The 18576-nt window shown below is 38.0% G+C and overlaps 1 protein-coding gene across 1 annotated transcript; it reads left to right on the top strand.

Annotated features, from left to right (window-relative positions):
* Positions 1-729: 729 nt before the first annotated feature.
* LOC105052734 (protein ALTERED PHOSPHATE STARVATION RESPONSE 1) lies at positions 730-17166 on the top strand. The gene is made up of 5 exons (XM_010933661.4): positions 730-858; positions 956-2025; positions 5450-5625; positions 7106-7329; positions 16165-17166. The coding sequence occupies exons 2-5, from the start codon at positions 996-998 to the stop codon at positions 16955-16957; spliced, it is 2223 nt and encodes a 740-aa protein (XP_010931963.1). The 5' UTR covers positions 730-858; positions 956-995; the 3' UTR covers positions 16958-17166.
* The last annotated feature ends 1410 nt before the right edge of the window (positions 17167-18576 follow it).

The following is an 18576-nucleotide window of genomic DNA, read 5'->3' as shown; positions in this document are numbered from 1 at the left end:
CTGCCCCCTCCCCCACCCCCTCTTTTTTTTCTTTCTGTTGACTGACTAAAATCGAATAGGAATACCAACATCAAAAAAAAAATGTTTTCTTATGGTCACTGAGGTCCACCTTTCTTAGGGATATATCCGTCAAACTCTTTGACTGATCATTCATTGGAATACTAAAAAAACTTCCTATGAAGCAAGTTCATCTTCGTATGAGTTGCAAATATATTCTCATATTTTTCATTAAATAATATTCCTCTACATGTTCAAGAGCTAGATGGATATGTAGGATCTATTTGCTTTAAAGAGACTCAATATATTTTTTTTTCTTATAAAAAGATATCCATGTCGATAGCAGTGCCCACCCAATTCTAGCTCCTCCAACAACTCGCGCGGGGAAGTTGTATGGCATGTCTGGCTTTCAGAACTTTTCTGCGGAAAGCATCTACTATTGATAAAGAAAGAACCCTCTCACAGTTTAATATTGGTATAGAAACCGAAAAAACTTTCAAATTTCTCGTAGTTTTAAAATTGTACACAAATTCCCAAACGATAAATTAACAAAAATCTAATAATTCATGACACCTACTATTACTTGTCAATTCAGCGTCCCATGTTCAGTTCAACAAATCCCCACCACACTACAAACCCGAAGAAAATACATAAAATAATTAATATTCCCATCTACCACTCCCAATACAACTTACATTACGCAGGTGTCTTTATCTTTTATCCATTCTTAGTTCTCCGGTTCTTTTTATCACTTTTAGCCAAACAAAAGAACCAGGGCCAAACTTTCCACTATCATGCAGAAGGGATCTCACCGCCCGCACGACGTTCGGTTGCTTTTTTCGCCCCACCGCCTTCCAAAAAGTATGACTTGATTTTTTTTCTTCTCTTTTTTAACCACCGAGAAGCGACTCGATGTTCCCGAAGCTCAAAAATTCCTTCTCGGGGTGCGTGCGAACAGGAGGAGAGAGAGAGCGCGGGAGAGAAGCTGAGCGATCGCGATGGGTTGCGCGCAATCGAAGATCGATAACGAGGAGGCGGTCACGCGATGCAAGGAGCGGAAGAAGTGGATGAAGGAGGCCGTCTCCTACCGCAACGCCTTCGCTGCCGCCCACTCAGCCTACGTCGTCTCCGTCAAGAACACCGGCGCCGCCCTCAGCGACTATGGCCGGGGCGAGGTCTCCCCTCCCAGCCATCACCCCTCCGATACCGCCGCCGCCGGCTCCGCCTCCTCCTTCGCCGCCCCCTCCGCCGCCGCCACAGCCATCCAGCCCCCTATGGAGAAACTCCAACCGCCCCCTCTCCCGCCCGTAGGGGACTTACTTCCGGCCCCGCTCCAGCGCTCCGCCAGCTTGCCGGAACTTGGGATACCCAAGATCAAGAAGAAGGCGCCCATCGACGCTTCCATTCGTGAGGAGGAGGAGGACGAAGACGCCGCCCCCGCCGATGATCTTCCCTCCACCGCCCCTGCAGGCAGCGACGCTTCCCCTGCCCCGCCACCTCCACTGCCGTCCCAGCCGCAGCGCAGCACCACCCCGCCTCCGCTCCCAATGCCGGAATCCAAGGGCTTGGGGCCTTTGGATTACATCTTCCGTGCCGAGGAGAACACGCCCCCTCCCACCCTCAGCCAGCCCGAGGATACCTGGCCGCCGGCAGAAAGAAGGGAAATTGAGGAGGAGAAGATCGTGACCCCGGCTATTCGCCTTCCGCCGCCGGCCGTGGGCAACGACATCCGTGGTGTTGAACCCCCGGTGGCACCGGAGAAGATGGTCGCCGAGCCTGTGCCGCCGAAGGCCGTGAAGAAGCCGAAGCGGGGTAGTTCGGCGCATCACCACCATGCTTTGTCGGCTGGGACATCGGAGTCCAAGAAGGGCAAGATGGTGGCCGTCAGCGTTCCTCCTGTAAATTTGCTACAGATTTTGAACGAGCTGGATGATCATTTCCTCAAGGCATCAGAGAGTGCTCATGATGTGTCCAAAATGCTGGAGGCCACTCGGATGCACTACCACTCCAATTTTGCTGATAATAGAGGTAAGCCACCTTCTGTTACTACCATCTTTCTTTTTTTGTCAAAGTGTTTATGATGCATATTGGAATTGGCGGTTGATTTGAGCTGTAATACTTCAATCAAGGGAACCTTTTTTCGGTGCTCAGTTTCTTTTAGTTGCTCAAACTTTGTCTTTATACAGATGCTGTATGAACTGACCATATTATTAAGTTTTAGCTACAACTTCAAAACCAGAAACCAAGACTTCGTGGTTTCTCTCAGAGCCAGTCCAGGATCCAGGTTGGATTCTAGAGTTTAGGCTTAAAATGACCTGTAAGTCCAATATTAATCTTAATATGGCAATTTGTTTCATTTGTTGGTCATATTTTCTTTTTTTAAATTTTGAAGAGTATTTTAACTTCAATCTTACTTGTCATGAGAAAATTAGAAGCATTTGGGCTGCTGGTCACATGAATGTCAATAGGAGGTGAACTTAACTTATTGCAGGTTTTTAGATTCTTTTTTTTGGGTCTATCACGGGTTTTTCGGAGAGAAAGAGAAGAAAGGTATGAGAGTTGTATGGCCTCCTATATTGTGACTTCAAAAATATGACCTTTGCTGGATTTGTGAGAGATGAATTTGGATCTCTTCTCTAGCATGCTAGCATGCCAAGTTCTATTCCCAAGAAGTGTTAACTATATATTTCAATCCTTCTTATATATGTTTTTTTGATCAACATCGGTGTGTAAAATTTGTGGTTCTATCATGAAATTTGTCATAGTTTTATATGTGAAAAACTTGGCAATTATTGTTCACATCAAAATTTGCCTTACTGTATCGAATCAAGAGATATGGGGTGTATCGTGCCATACCTGTTTGGTACTGATACATGATGTAGGGGGTGTATTGACACTTGGTATGTTGAACCAGACCTGTAGCGATATATAATAGGTTAGCACCGGTACAGGACTTGGTATCGAGATGGCAAATCTTGATTTACATAATGGGTGGATAAATTATTTTCTTTCATGTTCATTATAAACGATATCTAATTTGTAACTATAAGATCATACTTTTATTGCTTAACATTATGGTCATGTGCTAGATTTTATTAACACCTAAATGAAACAGATACTAAAATGATGGGAAGCATGCATGTTAACATTTTTAATATAAATCCTAGTTGGTTTAGTTCCTTTTGATAAGAGTAGCAGGTCAAAGCTATATCAAAACAAGTCAATAATTGAAACTTATGCCATTCTTAAGTATAATTTGATCAAACTGAAAGTTTTTGGAAGTTCTTTGAATGGATATATATGTATGAGCCCAATAATCTTATTATTCCATTAATGGATCGGTACCATTCAAATTAGATAGATAATCCATATGGGTTTCCTAAGCTCTCTTAGATTACTTGGACCCTCCTCCCCAAAGCCTTGCTTTTCTATTCTCTTATGTATAAATGGGTTTCCCATCATTTTAGTCATCAATACAAATAGGTGGGGTCCTTTTTTAGGCTAATGTTCCTTGTAGTTCTGTTCTTCTTCCCTTTTATGTCTTACTTTCACTTTTTTTCCTCTTTTTAGGAGTCCTACGTGATTGGGTAACATTAGAAACTTTTTAAGAAGCTCTATACCTAATGGAAGTTTTGGTTGAGAAGTAACAGAAACACAGGCTGTTGTCCTTTCCTTTCTTGCCTTTTTTTCTGTAGTGAGATTGAAATGCTGAGATATCCTGAGTCCAATACCGTATGTCCAATACGTGGTGGTGTGGGTCAGTATGGCAAACCTTACCTTCATCATCAAGTGGTGCTTTTTTTTTTTTTGACACTTATACATTTTCAGCTGGTTTATTTTAGTTCTTCTCATTTTTCTTGACCCTTAACATAAGTTGGATCCACTATCAATAGCTGAACCTTCTCTAATCCTCATATATGCATTCTTATTTAGTGTCATTAGGTTTCATGCACAGTTAGCACACTATATGCTATGATAACTAGAAATTGTAAAACTGAATTTTTTAAATATTACTTGTATATTAAGTGATTTTTTGCTATTAATGTATTCATGATATTTATGTTCTGGTTTATGACTATTTTTGTTAGTTTAATGTTCAAAAATTTGAGTCATTGAGGTTAATATAATCCTTGATTAATTTTCTTAAAAACTGCCAGAGCTATGTTAGAAATAGATTTTCATATCATGTGTTTAGATCATGATTAATATCCTAAGAATTCCAATTGGACTCAATTTTATTTAAAGATGTTGCTTTACAATATTTAAGTAGTGCACTTATGCTTTGAAATTCAGCTAATTTAGATTTTGCTAGATGGGCTTAAGAATACTCCCTTTGTAGGCTTCGGTTATAGGACAACTTTGAAGAAGTACCAATGGCATATTATTAATATTAGTTAAGATGCCAATGTCAATCCATCCACTTAGTTTCTTAGTTACTTATTGCATTATATGATCTTTATAACTTTAAAGCATGATAAAATGCTATAGGTACAATATGCATAAAGTGCCATTACTTACCATATTATACTGATAGTATGTACTATCCTTCTTGGTCTTCAGCACATTATACACTATTTTTGAATTGGGAGGATTGGAATGCAACCTATTGGAGACTTTTTCTGTGTATGTACATATGTACATATATACATATACATATATATGTATGTATGTATGCATGTATATATATGTTTTTATGTGCATTTTATGTATGTATGTTTGTGTGTATGTATTTACATATGTATTGTGTATGTATTGAATATGTATTCTGACCCTTAGTTTGCAAATGTTAAGCAACATTCAACACATGTACCTACGGTGGTTCATAATGTAAAATTTCTATATTTCTCATAAAACTATATTTGCTTCTTCTAAATTTGTCCTTGCATGGTATGAAGTTTTTAAATTGATTAAGTTTAGAAGTATTTGCATATGTGTATATATGTATGTGTGGCTTGAAATTATACAGAGCAATGTTAAACAACATTCGGCGCATGTATCTCACTGGTTCACGATGTAAAATTTCTACATATCTCTCAAAACTATATTTGTTTGTTCTAAACTTGTCCTTGCACTGTCTGCAATTTTTAAACTGATATAAGTTAAAAAATATGTATGCATGCGGGCGGTTGTGTGTGTGTGTATTGTGTTTATACCACATGACATCGGTTTTCGTCATGATGTAGTCCTATATTTGGTATTGGCCTATTTTGCTCGTATTTGTAAGAACTAGAATTAATGATTTGTGTTGATATGGGAAATGTGGGAACAACATGTGATAGCAGTACATTGTTAACATGTTATGTTAGTTGTGTAAAATATTTGTGTAAAATATCTTTTCTTTGTTCGTTAATATATCCATTTCACTAATGTGATTCAATATTTTCTTTGAGTTGGCACTAAATCATCTCTTCTAGCATGCATGTTTTGATGATGCTTTACATATTTCTTTCAGGACATATTGATCATTCTGCAAGAGTTATGCGAGTTATCACATGGAATCGCTCAATTAAAGGCATGCCCAACCCAGATGATGAAAAGGATGATTTTGACAATGATGAATTGGAAACTCATGCTACCATTCTAGATAAGATGCTAGCATGGGAAAAGAAACTATATGATGAAGTGAAGGTATTGCATCTGATATTTGATTTAGGTTAACATTTGCTTTCATTAATCGTCTTTTCCTTTGTTTTTTCCCTACTCATCCAAACTTGGTGATTCTCCACATATGCAACATGCCTTAACTGTACTGTTTGTGGTTGTCTTCATGTGTCTTGCTACACTAAAGCATCCCAGACAAATTAGAAGGGACATTTTCTCCTGTTTATTTTTTAGAAGCATTAAGTTACCATAATTATTACCCAAAGAAAGTGTTTCCCTTTTCTGCAAAATAATCTAGTAAACTCACATGGTGCTGCGATCACACTACGAGCAACATGCTTTGCCCTCATTTTGTTTCATTGCTTTATGAATTATTTTTTTATCCTCATGAAAGCAAAATCCTTGGGCTATTTTTGTAACTTATGTGTAGACTTATCAGTGGTTTCTTTCTCATATCCCAAAACTCTTGTACAAGTTTGAGTGCTTTCTAATGGTCACCTCATTTGACTTTTGTTGCAAAAGATCAATATTCAATGCTGTATCAATTAATTAAATCACCACTTTATCTTCGATTTATGCAACTCCTTAGTTTACTCAATTTTAATATTTGGAACCTTTCTGTTCTATCATACAACCTCCTCATCTTTAAAGTGTTTGTACTCTATTCCCACAGCCATTTACCAGACTTAAGGTACATGGTTGTTATTTCTCGCATTACTGTTTTGTACAGGTGATCACCAAGTCTTTCAGCATCTGACGGCTGCACAATATTTCAGGAATAAAACTTTATGAGAACATCTGTACAAAAAGCTTTTTTATTTTTTATTTTTAACTTTTTTTTGTGCTTGTGCTACACTGAAACAGTAATATACAGAACATGCTGCAACATCTTGCACTACAGGCTTGCTGGTGTGCATGGATTTGTCATTGTTTAGGATTTCAGGTTGGAGCATGTATTGGTTAACCCTATACCTAATTTCTCTATTTTACACCAACCGGGAACAATATCTTTCATTTCTTTCAAGATCTTAGTTAAAAGTCCCCAAGGGCAATTAGCATGACATTTAAATTTATGTTATTGGTTATGTAAAAAATTGTAATTTTTAAAATGCTCGTGATGGTAGCACATATATTCTCCATATGTCAAAAGAAAAGAGAAGATAAATTCCGAGTTTTTATTTGACTTAAATTAAGTTCAGCATTGTTTGGTGTATCTTTTGGGATCTGAAGTTTTTTATTGTTTACTGTATACTTTTCCATTTGGCAGCTAGTGTCCAAATTAAGCAGCAAGACACTTCTAGGATATGACACTTGTATAGATCATTGATCGATCAATGATATATGCTTGAGTAGTTGAGTGGATTAGGATATATAAACTTTTGATCTATGAATAATTGATCCATGGCTGGCAGAGAAAAATATGTAACATAACTTCTTAATCATCCCCTCCTTGCCTGAGCTGTTATCAAATAATAAATCTAATGATAGCTTTATTTATTGGAAGCAGGCAGGTGAGCATATGAAGACTGAATATCAAAGGAGGGTTGCTTTACTGAATAAACAAAAGAAGCATGGTGTCAGTTCCAAAGCACTGGAGAAAACTAAAGCTGCTGTAAGTCATTTGCATACAAGATACATAGTTGATATGCAGTCCATGGATTCAACAGTTTTTGAAATCAACCGTCTACGTGATAAGCAGCTATATCCAAAGTTGGTGGACCTTGTCGAAGGGTAAGTAGTTCTGTAATTCTAGGAAAATGATTTTGCTGATTACACTGCAAATCAGGCAGTAGTACACTTTTTCAAAGTATCATTGCATTCTCTTATTTTGTGGTTATTCTTGATAGACTGTTCTTAGTCGCAAAACCTGAATTATGACTAACAAGCTTAACTGTACTATGTTGAGCTATCCTTGTTGATCCTTCTGTATTATTCACTCACTAAGGGAAGCATGCATTGTTATTACTAGTTTATCAAAGGCCTTTTATTCCTTCGATTTTCTAACAAAATCCTATCGCCTTTATTATATCCCTAATTTGCACTATTTTTATATCTAAATTAATTTATCTCCAGTTTCACCATCTTGTCCTTGATTTGTAGAGCTTATATTCTTTCTTTAATGCATTACTTCCTCACATTTTCTTGTTTCTTGCGCATATGATCATCAAAACTCATTCATTCATCTTCTCCTATTTCTTGCTTAATAGTATTAAGCAAAGGTTTGCCATCTCGGTATCAGACCTCATACTATACCATGCTGGTACACTATCGGTATGCATGATATAGGATTAGTTCAGCATAACTCCCCTCGTATCGAGTTTCGATTCGGTATTGATATGGTAAGGTGTTCCCAGTACGGGGCCGGATGCATCAGTTAGCAAACCTTGGTATGAAGGCGAGGTTTGCTGTGCCGATATCAAACCCTGGATCAATCGGCCGATGGTATAGTTTGGTATGCCACGCACTGTTCTGTACCAGGCCCAAACTGACACAATAGAGAGAGGGAGATGGAGACGGAGAGGAAAAGAGAGGGAGGGACGGAAGAGGAGAGGGGGAAACGTCCTCCAGATGCCATCGGAGGGTCGGCAAAGGCCACTGTCACCATTGTCGAGGTGGTGGGCCTCATCTTGATTTGACGAAGCAGAGAGGGAGAGAAGGAAAGAGAAGAGAGAGAGAGAAGGGGAGAAAAGGAAAAGGTGAGGGAGAAACGGCCTTCGGAGGCTACTGGAAGCGCTGTGGGGGTGGTGGATTTTTGTTCGATCCAAACAGGGGCCGAAACTGCTGTTTCTTTTTTATTTTGATTCTATTGAATGAAGTCGACTTCTTTGTTATTTTTTTGTGGATTTTCTGTTGAAGTTGGTAACTTTTTATTGGCTTCAACAAAAAACTTTGAAAAAAAGAAAAATAATGGGCCATTGCTGACCTCACTCAATAGAATCAAAATAAAAAAGAAACAAATGCCGAAGCCCCTGTTTCGATCGAACCGAAGCTCACGGTCTCTGTAGTGCCTTAGGAGGCTACTGACCTCTGAAGGCCATTTCTCCCTCTCCTTTTTCCTTCCGTCCCCTTCTCTCTCTCTCTTCCCCCCTCTCTTTCTCCTCTTCCCTAAGCCGTGTTGGATTGGGATGAGGCTCATCACCCCAGCAGCAGCGGTGGCTTCATTAGCCCTTTGGCAGCCTCCGAAGGCCATTCCCCCTCTCCCTTTCCTTCCATCCCCCTCCCTCTCTCTTTTCTTCTCTTTCCTTCTCCCTCCCCCAATTTCTCATCGGTGTCTCATTTTGAAGGTTGGAACCACGGTTTGCCATACCGTGCCAAACCGGTCGGTACACCCCATCTCGTACCGGACTAGCGGGGAACCGGCACGATTCGGCCGGTAAAATCGGTACACCGGCGGTACCGACGAATAAAGAACGGAAAGTGAGAAAGAGAGAGAGAGGGGAGGGAAGAGAGGGAGGTGGGAGCCGTCGGAGGCCGTCGGTGGCCGGCTGCGGCCGTCGGAGGGCTTCCGAGTCCCGTATCGCCCGATAGGGCTTTCAAGAGAGCAAAAAAGAGAGAGAGCACTCGGAGGAGGGGGTGGAGAACCTACCGGACAGATGGTGCCTCCGTTGCGAGGCTCCCGGTGGCCGGCGAGCCGACGCCGACGGCCTGAGGGTAGTCGAGCGGGCGGAGCCCCTCCGCGGCTCCGCCCCCTTCTTTTTTTTTGAAACAGACGTCGTCTATTTCGATTTTTTTTTTAATTTTATTTTAAACTTATGAAGTCGGCAACTGGGTTGCCGACTTAAGAATTTTTTTTAAAAAAAAACAAAAATCGTGAAGCCGGCAAATCATTTGCCGGCTTCACTTAAAACCACGTTTTTAAAAAAATTTGCGAAACAGGGGCATCGCGATGCCCCTGTTTCACGTCTGCGGCACCGCGCGCGTGGACAGCGCCCTTCGACGGCCACGGCGGCCAGTCGGAGGCCGTCCGACGGCTCCGCCGGCTCCTTCCCCTCCTTTTTTTTTCTTCCTCTTTCTTTCTCTCTATTTCTCTCAATTTCTCACTTTCTTCTTCTGGTTCGGGTCGTCGGTTCGGTACGGTATGAAACCATACCGAACCGTACCGCCAGCCGACCGAAACGGCCGGCGGTACCAGTTCAGCAAACCTTGGTTGGAATCATGCCGGTCCACCGCCAGTATGATTTGGCATGCCTCGAATAGGACAATTCGAGACGGTTTAGCCTTCCACGATTGTGGGTTTTATTTTTTCTACATATCTCCTTGTATGCCTTAAAGGATTGCATTTACAACATCTGTGTGCTGCCTGGAAACTCATATCCAACTCTAAAAATCTGTCATATGTGTATCGAACACTTTGGTATCTATGAAGATCTTTGGTAACCACTTTTGAAGTTGGAAAATAGTTGAACTCTTCCAACAATAAGTTTGATCCTTTATTTTGATGTTAGGAGTATTAAATCGTTTTAGAGATCAGGCAAGAATGTTGGTATTGAAACAACTTTGTGAAATATTATGTTTCCTTTATCCTTAAGTTAATTGGGATGTTTGAATGAGAGACATATATATTTGAATATTTTATCAAACAATATGATTTTAATATTTTCTTTTTGATGTTTATACAAACAATATCTGAAGGTATAGATATGTAATGTAGTTAAATTGTATATATATTTTTATATATGCTTATATCTCCCTTATTTCCTCTTGCCAAGTCAGGCACTTGGATATGCATCTGGATCTGATTCTCATATTCATGTCCATGAAACACTGCAGCATGCATCTCCATTTTCTTTTCCCATCACAAAATTACTTGTTATTTGTATAATGAATCCGAAATAACTAATCAATAACATTGAAAATATTGCTCTTGACAATTATTGTTGATTTTCAGCAAATTTTCTTTACGGGCCTGTTTGGATGGCTGAATACCTAATCCATGAATATTATCTGTGAGCATGGGCAAAATTTTGAGAAACCAATTATGATTAAGAAAAAGTGTGAGGGAGTTAGGAACTACTGATTTGATTATCCCTATTTTTTGGTGATAAGAAAAATGACCTTTTTCCGGACATTGTTATCCACTTTTTTAGGACTGGGATTAATAGCATTCTCTCAGCATTTATTGAAATTTCTCTCTGGCAAGACTGTTTTTCTCAGCAACTCCCACCCACGTGGAGAATTATCCCATGATAAGTTGAGCAGGGATCGTCTGCTTATGTTATGTTGTGTTGATCGATTAACTACAATATTTGCAGCCAGCTCCTTTATTTTTAATTCTACTAAATATGAATGATACATTTTGTGAATGCTTTCTTTTGTTTCTGTTGGTTCTGAGCTCTTAAAATTCTAATTCAGCATTGACTTCTATGCTTGTGTCATAAATTTACAATATTACATGTAAATACATTTCAATACAGCACCTAATTCTGAATAACTCATCTCTAAAAAATATAACCAGAGATGATTTTAGGGCCAACCTTGGTGTAGGCTCCCAATGACAAGCACTTGCTTGTCTTGTCATTGTTATTTAATGGTTGTCACTACTACTCTATACCATTCCTTGACAGCTTCTACACAACCATAAGTACATAACCAAGCCTAAATTCCCTACAAATCATGCTTTTAATACTCCAGTTGTTATGTCAATAGCTGATAAAGACCTTATGTAAATTCTCTCTCTCACAATTCTAAAATCTTTTCATTAATTGTCTGAAGCAGTATAGCTTGCATTATTGACCACTAGGCATTTTGGCAAATTGTTTCTTAGATATCATTGTTACAATTTTTTTTCTACATTGTCAAAAATGTAGCCTGTATTGCTTCCGACAACTAATGAAATTATTTGATATTTTTTAATATCATTGCCATCTCCAGTTGTATTGGTTTGTATGTTCAATTCCATTTCAATTTTTTGCAATGTTGTGTGCTGCTGTTTTTTTTCATAAGTAGATATTGTAATATTATTTATTTCTTTGGCATTTCATTTATATGTAATTTTTTCATTGAATAAGCTATTCAGCCAGCTTAATCCTATACTTACATGGTTTTTCATAACATAGTTCACATTTTGTTTGGCTCCAACTTCTTACACTTTTGGTAATGGGTATACCTTTTCAATTTCCCAAGTAAAGGATGGTTTGCATATGTCCTCCATAATTTTAGATCTATGGAGTGCATTCCTCTAGTCGATTTTTTTTTTAAAAATAATAACTTGTAAAAATAAGCTTTCCATCTTTCTATAATCTTAGTATCTTTAATAAAATCATATTAATCTTACTCTGACTACAACCTAACTTAATCTATATCTATTATTTTTTTATCTTCCTAAGTAATACATATATGTTTCTTTTTACCTCCTAATTTGTCCTAGCAGATATTCCATAAACTGCATGACCTTATGTAATATTTTTTTTGATATCTCATTGCATTTTTTATACTTTTCTATTAGTCCTAGAAATGTGTTACTATCTCTTTTTAGATGATATTGGATCTTGTAAGAATTTTCTAGATGTTACATGGTGAGAGAATGCTATGTATTGTTAATTTATGCACAAAAAAAAAAAAGCACACAGAGCAAAGAAATTATGCATCAAGCAAGAATATCTTGTATGATTAATTGTAGTCAAGGAAACAACTATTTTTAGGGCAACTAACATTGTAGTTTCTGTTCTTGTTAGGACTTCATAGATCTTTACTATTGTTAGTCTAAATAACAAAGAGAAATCTAGGTCGACTAAATTTCCCTACTTCATGGGATATTATTTTAATAATTTCTTAGGAATTTGTTGGTTATTGCTAGTGAAATTAAGACTGCTAGGAGTATTAGTTGTGACTATTCATACTGCCCATGATCCCATTCGAAATAATAGAGCTTCTTTGTTAGTTTAGAACTTTTGCCCCATAGGATAAGATATTTGAGTTATAGATTTTCATCCTATGGGATTGCACCTAATAATATCTCGTGGAGGAAAATTTTACTAGATTTCGATGCTATACTATGTTTGGACATGAGCAAGAACCTCTTTGTGGCACTTGTTCCTACTATGGTTACTAGTTCCTACCATGGTTTTGCCTAGTGATTGTGGCATTTCATGTGAGGAGTTCCTCTTAGGCATTTGCTTGAAAATCTTATAGGCTATGTTGAGAACCATCTTGGTTGAAATCATGGAATGTGATATTGCTTCAAAACAAACCACTCAAAAATCAGGTGAGGTTACACCCAAAATTTGAAATAGGCATCGAATCGGTGCGAATTACTCTGAACTGAGTGGTTCAGAGTCGAACCGGTGCAAACCATCTAGTTCGCATTGGTTCGATGTTGAATCGGTTCCCTCCCCAATTATAATTGAAGAGAGGCTGAGAAGCTTTTGTTGCTTCTCACACCTCCCTACTTCGAAGTCCACCCAATTTTCCCCCAAAAATCAAAAAATAAACACCGATTCAACAATAAAATGTAAGATCCAAGCCTCTTTCAAGGTATTCCCCTTCGTCTCTCTATTTCTTCTTTTTTTTTTTTCTTTTTTTAGGAAAGAAAAATAAAAATAGAGAAGGCCATCCCAAAATTTTTGTTTTTGGCATGATTTCATGTTATGTGGTAGATCTATGGATGATCTACACAATGAGACTAAAATCTGTAATATTCGTTAAATCTATAATTTTTTAGTTTTAAAAAGTATATTTTTGAATTAAAAAATTAAAAAATAATCTAGGATCTATACCTTATGGATGGGCATACAGGACTACAATGCAATTTAGTTAGAGGGGTGGATTGATGTGCCTCTTGATTATGCTAATGGTCTTGATATTTATGAAAGATTTTGGCACTCCATCGATTTTAGATGTCAGTATACATGCTGTACTTTAAATACATCTAATTGATAGTATCATTGTATGTTTTGTGCTTCTCTAATTGATTTTAGATGTTGTACATTGCTTATACTGGCATGAGGAGCTAGGATCGCTGGTTTTTTCTTTTCATTTTGGTTTCAGCCTAATGCTCTAGAGACCATCATTGTTTTGGTTTTATACTATAAATTTTTTGTCACCACTTAGCTACCTACTCGAAGATCTATGGTTACCTTTGGATCGAAATCTTCAATCCATTCACGCAAAAGGTATGACTGGGGGACGCAAACCTAGTGACACAGATTTGCTAGACTTTTGCCTCCTCAAAGTAGCATCGTTTCAGAGCAATGCCATGATAATGCTAAAAAATCATTCCAAAACATCAACTCAGGGTCAAGAAGCATTATCAAAGGTGTACTAGATGATAGAAACATCAAATTAGGATTTTAAGCCTAATAAAAACATCGAATGACATCAAGAAACATCAAATTTGAGTTAAAATCAGTCCAAACACCAAAAAATTTAATTATTTTTCGTTAAACGTTAAAAAATAAAAAAAAAAAGGCATGCCAGTTTGGAATCGGCACACCACATGATACTATGTGTTTGTATGGTATCAAATCAGTATCATACCAAACTAGTAGCTGATCGGTACATGGCACGGTACCGATTCAGCATACCTTGGTTGAGATTATCATAGCTTCTCATGTCTGAGCTCCTATTGAGCATTTGATCAAAGAGCTTTTAGATGGTGGTGGCTGGCTAGTGGTAGAAGTGGGAGAGCAAAAGGGAAAGAATTATGGATGGGGTAGAGGTGGGCAAGGGAAAGAGGCAGGAGTATGGGCAGGTTGTGGTCAGTCGTGGTGAGGTAGGAAGGGGAGAGTAGATCATGGAGGAGTGGCAATCGAGGTGGAAGGAGAGGGAGAGGTAAAATAAAAGCAGGTGGTGGTGACATTGGAGCTACAATAAAAGAGAGGAGGCGGGGGGGGGGGGGGGGGGCAGTGGTTGCTTGAAGTTAATGGGTGGTGGGGGTCATGCCTTTGGTGAAAGTAGAGGAAGAAATAGGAGAAAGGGAGGAGATAAGAGGTGCCAAATTAGAATGTAAAACAAATATAACCTATTAGATAGGAATTCTTTCTTTGTGGGATTGTCCCATTCCAGTTGGCTGCAATTCTCGTAAAAAATTGACTTTATACCACATCCCATGCCCTTGGGGTATGAATCCAGCTGGATTTAATTTTCCAACATGATCCAGGCCAATTTCATGATATGCAATCATGTACTTAGAAGGAAATTCCTTCATGTAAGCATTATTTGCATACTAGTGCTTCTGCATAATGGTTGTAGACTCATAGGAATATATTTTAAGAGGAAAACAATATTAGTCATGTTTTCTTTAAAGAAGTCCAATTGAAACAATAAAATACAACATTCGAGTCTTGATAGATTCAACATGCGACTGAACTCCTTGATGAATGAATACCATTGCTCGTTATTTACATGATAGAGACAGCATTTGAAATAATTGTACTGAATGTGGTGGTCATCAAAGAACCATAAGCCTTAGCTGCAAAATTTCCATATTCCATGACAACTATACCCCCATGCATGATATTTCCCTTAAAATGAAACGTGAAGCGACATTCAAGGAATGTTAAGGATCTGGAGGTCTTATGTTGTCCATTTTTTTGTACTCAGTAAATTAGGGGCTCCATATTTGCTGGTTAGCCTAATAGCTAAATTAACTTACAAAATTTGTCTGGTGAGGAGAGCAAAGAATTATTACTGTTCATATTAAAAATATAAACAATATTAATATTGACAAGTTCAATACTGGATTCTGTTACTTGGGAACCCCAAATTTTAGGTTCTCTGGTGTGTTGGATGCACGGATGCTTGGTGACTTAATGGCACTCGTTGATACTTCATACTATCAAATCATATATGATCATATGTCTTCTTCGTGTACTTCTAAATTTACCAAAGGTTTTATCAGTTTTATGAACTTAAGAGGTAATAGCTCCTGCTTGTTATTCACTTAACTACATCAAAACATTTGCACAGACATATATAAGATACGAACATCTCCCTGTGTCTGAGTTTTAAAGGGTTCCCCATTCCCACACGTCGGATATTTCTGGACACTTGAACACTTAACACTTGTGTCACATGCCCAATCAACATTAGTATCAGATTAATTCATGTTCCAATCATTTGACATAATGAGGACGAGCTTATCAACAATTGGGACCTCCGAATTATGAACTCCTGATTTCAAGGATAATATTGACATTAATCCTGGCCCTGAGGAAGTGGTTTGCTTATAAAATAGGCTTGTCGTGGAGTTTGTATTTCCTTAATGTCTTACACGTTTTCAATTTCTTTCTTGTTTTTGCCCTTTTGTTTTTTTCAAGAATAAGAAGAATCCTGCCACCGCCCGCCGGGGTGGGGGCGGGGTGGGGGTGGGGAGGGATGAAAAGAACAGTAAAAATGTTAAATAATTTGTTAATTTTGTCTCTTAAGTTCCTTAAATTGAACGCTAGTATTAGCCAGCAGTTTTCTTTTAATATGATAGAAAACAACTCACATCTATGTGTGAGAAAAAGTTGCCTCCTTATCATTACTCTGTAATATATATATCAGTTTTGATAATTCCCTCCATAAGTGTGCTCAAATACAATGAGCTTCTGATATATTAAATTTTCAATGTTGCATTTTAATCAGGATGGCGAAAATGTGGGAAACAATGCATGTGCATCATGGCACCCAGCATAAGATTGTTGCAAACCTCAGAGCATTTGCCATCTCATCTTCTCCCAAGGAAACAAGCGAACAACACCATGAATGTACCGTCCAGCTTTGGCGAGTTGTGAGAGAGTGGCATTCACAGTTTGAAAAACTAATGAAAAATCAGAAAGAATACATCAAATCTCTCAATAGCTGGCTAAAGTTGAACCTCATTCCAATTGAGAGCAGCTTGAAGGAGAAGGTGTCTTCACCTCCACGGCCATCTCGACCCCCTATCCAGCCCCTGCTGCATTCATGGAATGATCAGCTCGAGAAACTCCCAGATGAGCTGGCCAGGTCTGCTATTTATAGCTTTTCAGAAGTCATACGTACAATTGTCGTGCATCAGCAGGAAGAACTGAAAATGAAAGAGAAATGTGAGGATATGCGTAAAGAGTTTATGCGAAAGAAACGGGCTTTCGACGATTGGTACCAAAAGTATTTAGAGAAAAAGGCAGCATCAGGTGAGGAGGCCAATCCTGAGGGTGGTGAAGGATCCAATCAGGACCGTGTGGCAGAAAGAAAGCTTGAAGTAGATGGTTTGGATGCCAGGCTAAAGGCGGAGGACGAAAACCATGGAAAGCTGTGCAAGCAGGTGAGGGACAAGTCGCTTGGGAGTCTTAGGACACATCTGCCAGAGCTCTTCAGATCCATGTCAGACTTTGCTCTCGAATGTTCTGAGATGTATAAGAGGTTGATATCTGTTACCCGGTCACTGAACACTGATTAACTAGCTCAGGATTCCAGAAGTTTTTTGTATGGTTATTCAATCTGTATGTATTATGTATTTTCAAGTTCTCGATTTATATTTGTTGCTGTTTATTTCTTGTTCTGTATGACATGAAGAAGAGATTTTGGACCGTCTGTCAATGTAAAAAATGTATATTGTTAACATCTATTGATTACTGAATATCATTCATACTACAAAATCTTCATTTAGTTTGCTTGTGAGAGGACAAAAATTGTGTGCCAAGGCTAATTTACTTTACTAACAACGGGTTGAGGTTTGGATCCGCATCCTAAATTATTCTTGCCAGGTGCTTACAGCAGAGCAAGAAATGTCCTTATCGAATATGTGGGGCTGACACTACCCAAATTAGTCCTTGATTTTCTTATCTTGTGAAGTTGCAAGAAAAATTTATTCCTTCAACGTAACCCGCATGTGATGGAAGTGAATCTCCCAGGAGTGAGAAGATCCACGTAAAAGGGTTTGGTACAAGAGATGTAACCAGTCTTAATCTACAAATATTGTTGGCATTTTCTTTTAGTAAGTATGAGAGGCTGTCTGATCTGGAACTGGAATGGAAAATTGCTTAGAGAGGAGATTTTATGTTGCATAGGGGTGTTGGTGGGTCCCAAAGTATGTGTTAGATTCAAAAGCCAATTAAAACTGGACACCGCAATAGCCAATATTAGAGCCTAAAAAGATCGAATATCAGGTTAGTTTGGATGAAAATTGGGTAGCTACCAAATTATTTTACTAAGCTTTTAAACTTTTTTTTTCATTATTTAATACAACAAAAAAAATTATTTAAAAATTAAAAAATAAGAAAAAAAATATAAGAAAAATATATTTTTATACAATGAAATTTAGAGATACTAGTAATCAAGTGATTCAAATTTCATATTTATCAATTTGATTAATAAAGTAGCAAGATTAATCAAAATCAGAACAATGGACAAATGGATGTCAAAGTCATTTGTCTGTGATCATCACATGACCATGCGTGGCTCACTAAACAAGCAGCTATGACAAGTTAAAATTAAGAACTTCGGTCTGTTAAAAGAAAAACCTCCCTCCTATTCTTCCATCCCTCTTAAGTTCCAACTTCCCTCCTAAGTTCCAACTTAATAGTTGCAAGTATTCTTCTCCAACATCGGCTGCATTTTCATCCGGCAACTTGGTCAGCCAAATCAACCATCTTTTTGTTTCTCCTTGGAATGCCACTATCATTGTGTAGAAAAGAATTATTGGGATATATATATATATATATCGAAGGTTCTATGGCAACTCAAGAGGTGTGGATTAAAAAAAAATGATTTACGATGAGGGGGCATTAGAATTTTTGCATGAGTCTTTACATGTTGGACTTTGGATTTTATTTGTTCTATAATTTTTTTATAATATGTTTATGTTTTATTTTTTCTCTAAGTCATGATTGTGATCCCTAATTTCTATTTTGGGATGCTGAAATATTGAAAATACGTAGCATAATGTCTGCTTCCACATGCTATAGGACCCCTAATGTCTATTTTTGATTTGCTATAAGATATCTTATGTTTACTTTTGATCTGCTATAGGACCCCTAATGTCTGCTTTTGCTTGCTAAAAGACCTATTATATGGTAT

This window comes from Elaeis guineensis, chromosome 10 (assembly GCF_000442705.2).
Source record: "Elaeis guineensis isolate ETL-2024a chromosome 10, EG11, whole genome shotgun sequence".
NCBI classification, from domain to species: domain Eukaryota; kingdom Viridiplantae; phylum Streptophyta; class Magnoliopsida; order Arecales; family Arecaceae; genus Elaeis; species Elaeis guineensis.
Note: the sequence above shows the minus strand (reverse complement) of the source record. Positions and strands in the feature narration are given on the sequence as shown.

Bases quoted from the DNA above. Each gene is read 5' to 3' on its own strand.
- LOC105052734 (XM_010933661.4), top strand. From the start codon at position 996: ATGGGTTGCGCGCAATCGAAGATCGATAACGAGGAGGCGGTCACGCGA. The intron at 2,026-5,449 runs GTAAGCCACCTT...TATTTCTTTCAG, and splicing joins CAATTTTGCTGATAATAGAG to GACATATTGATCATTCTGCA. The intron at 7,330-16,164 runs GTAAGTAGTTCT...CATTTTAATCAG, and splicing joins TTGGTGGACCTTGTCGAAGG to GATGGCGAAAATGTGGGAAA.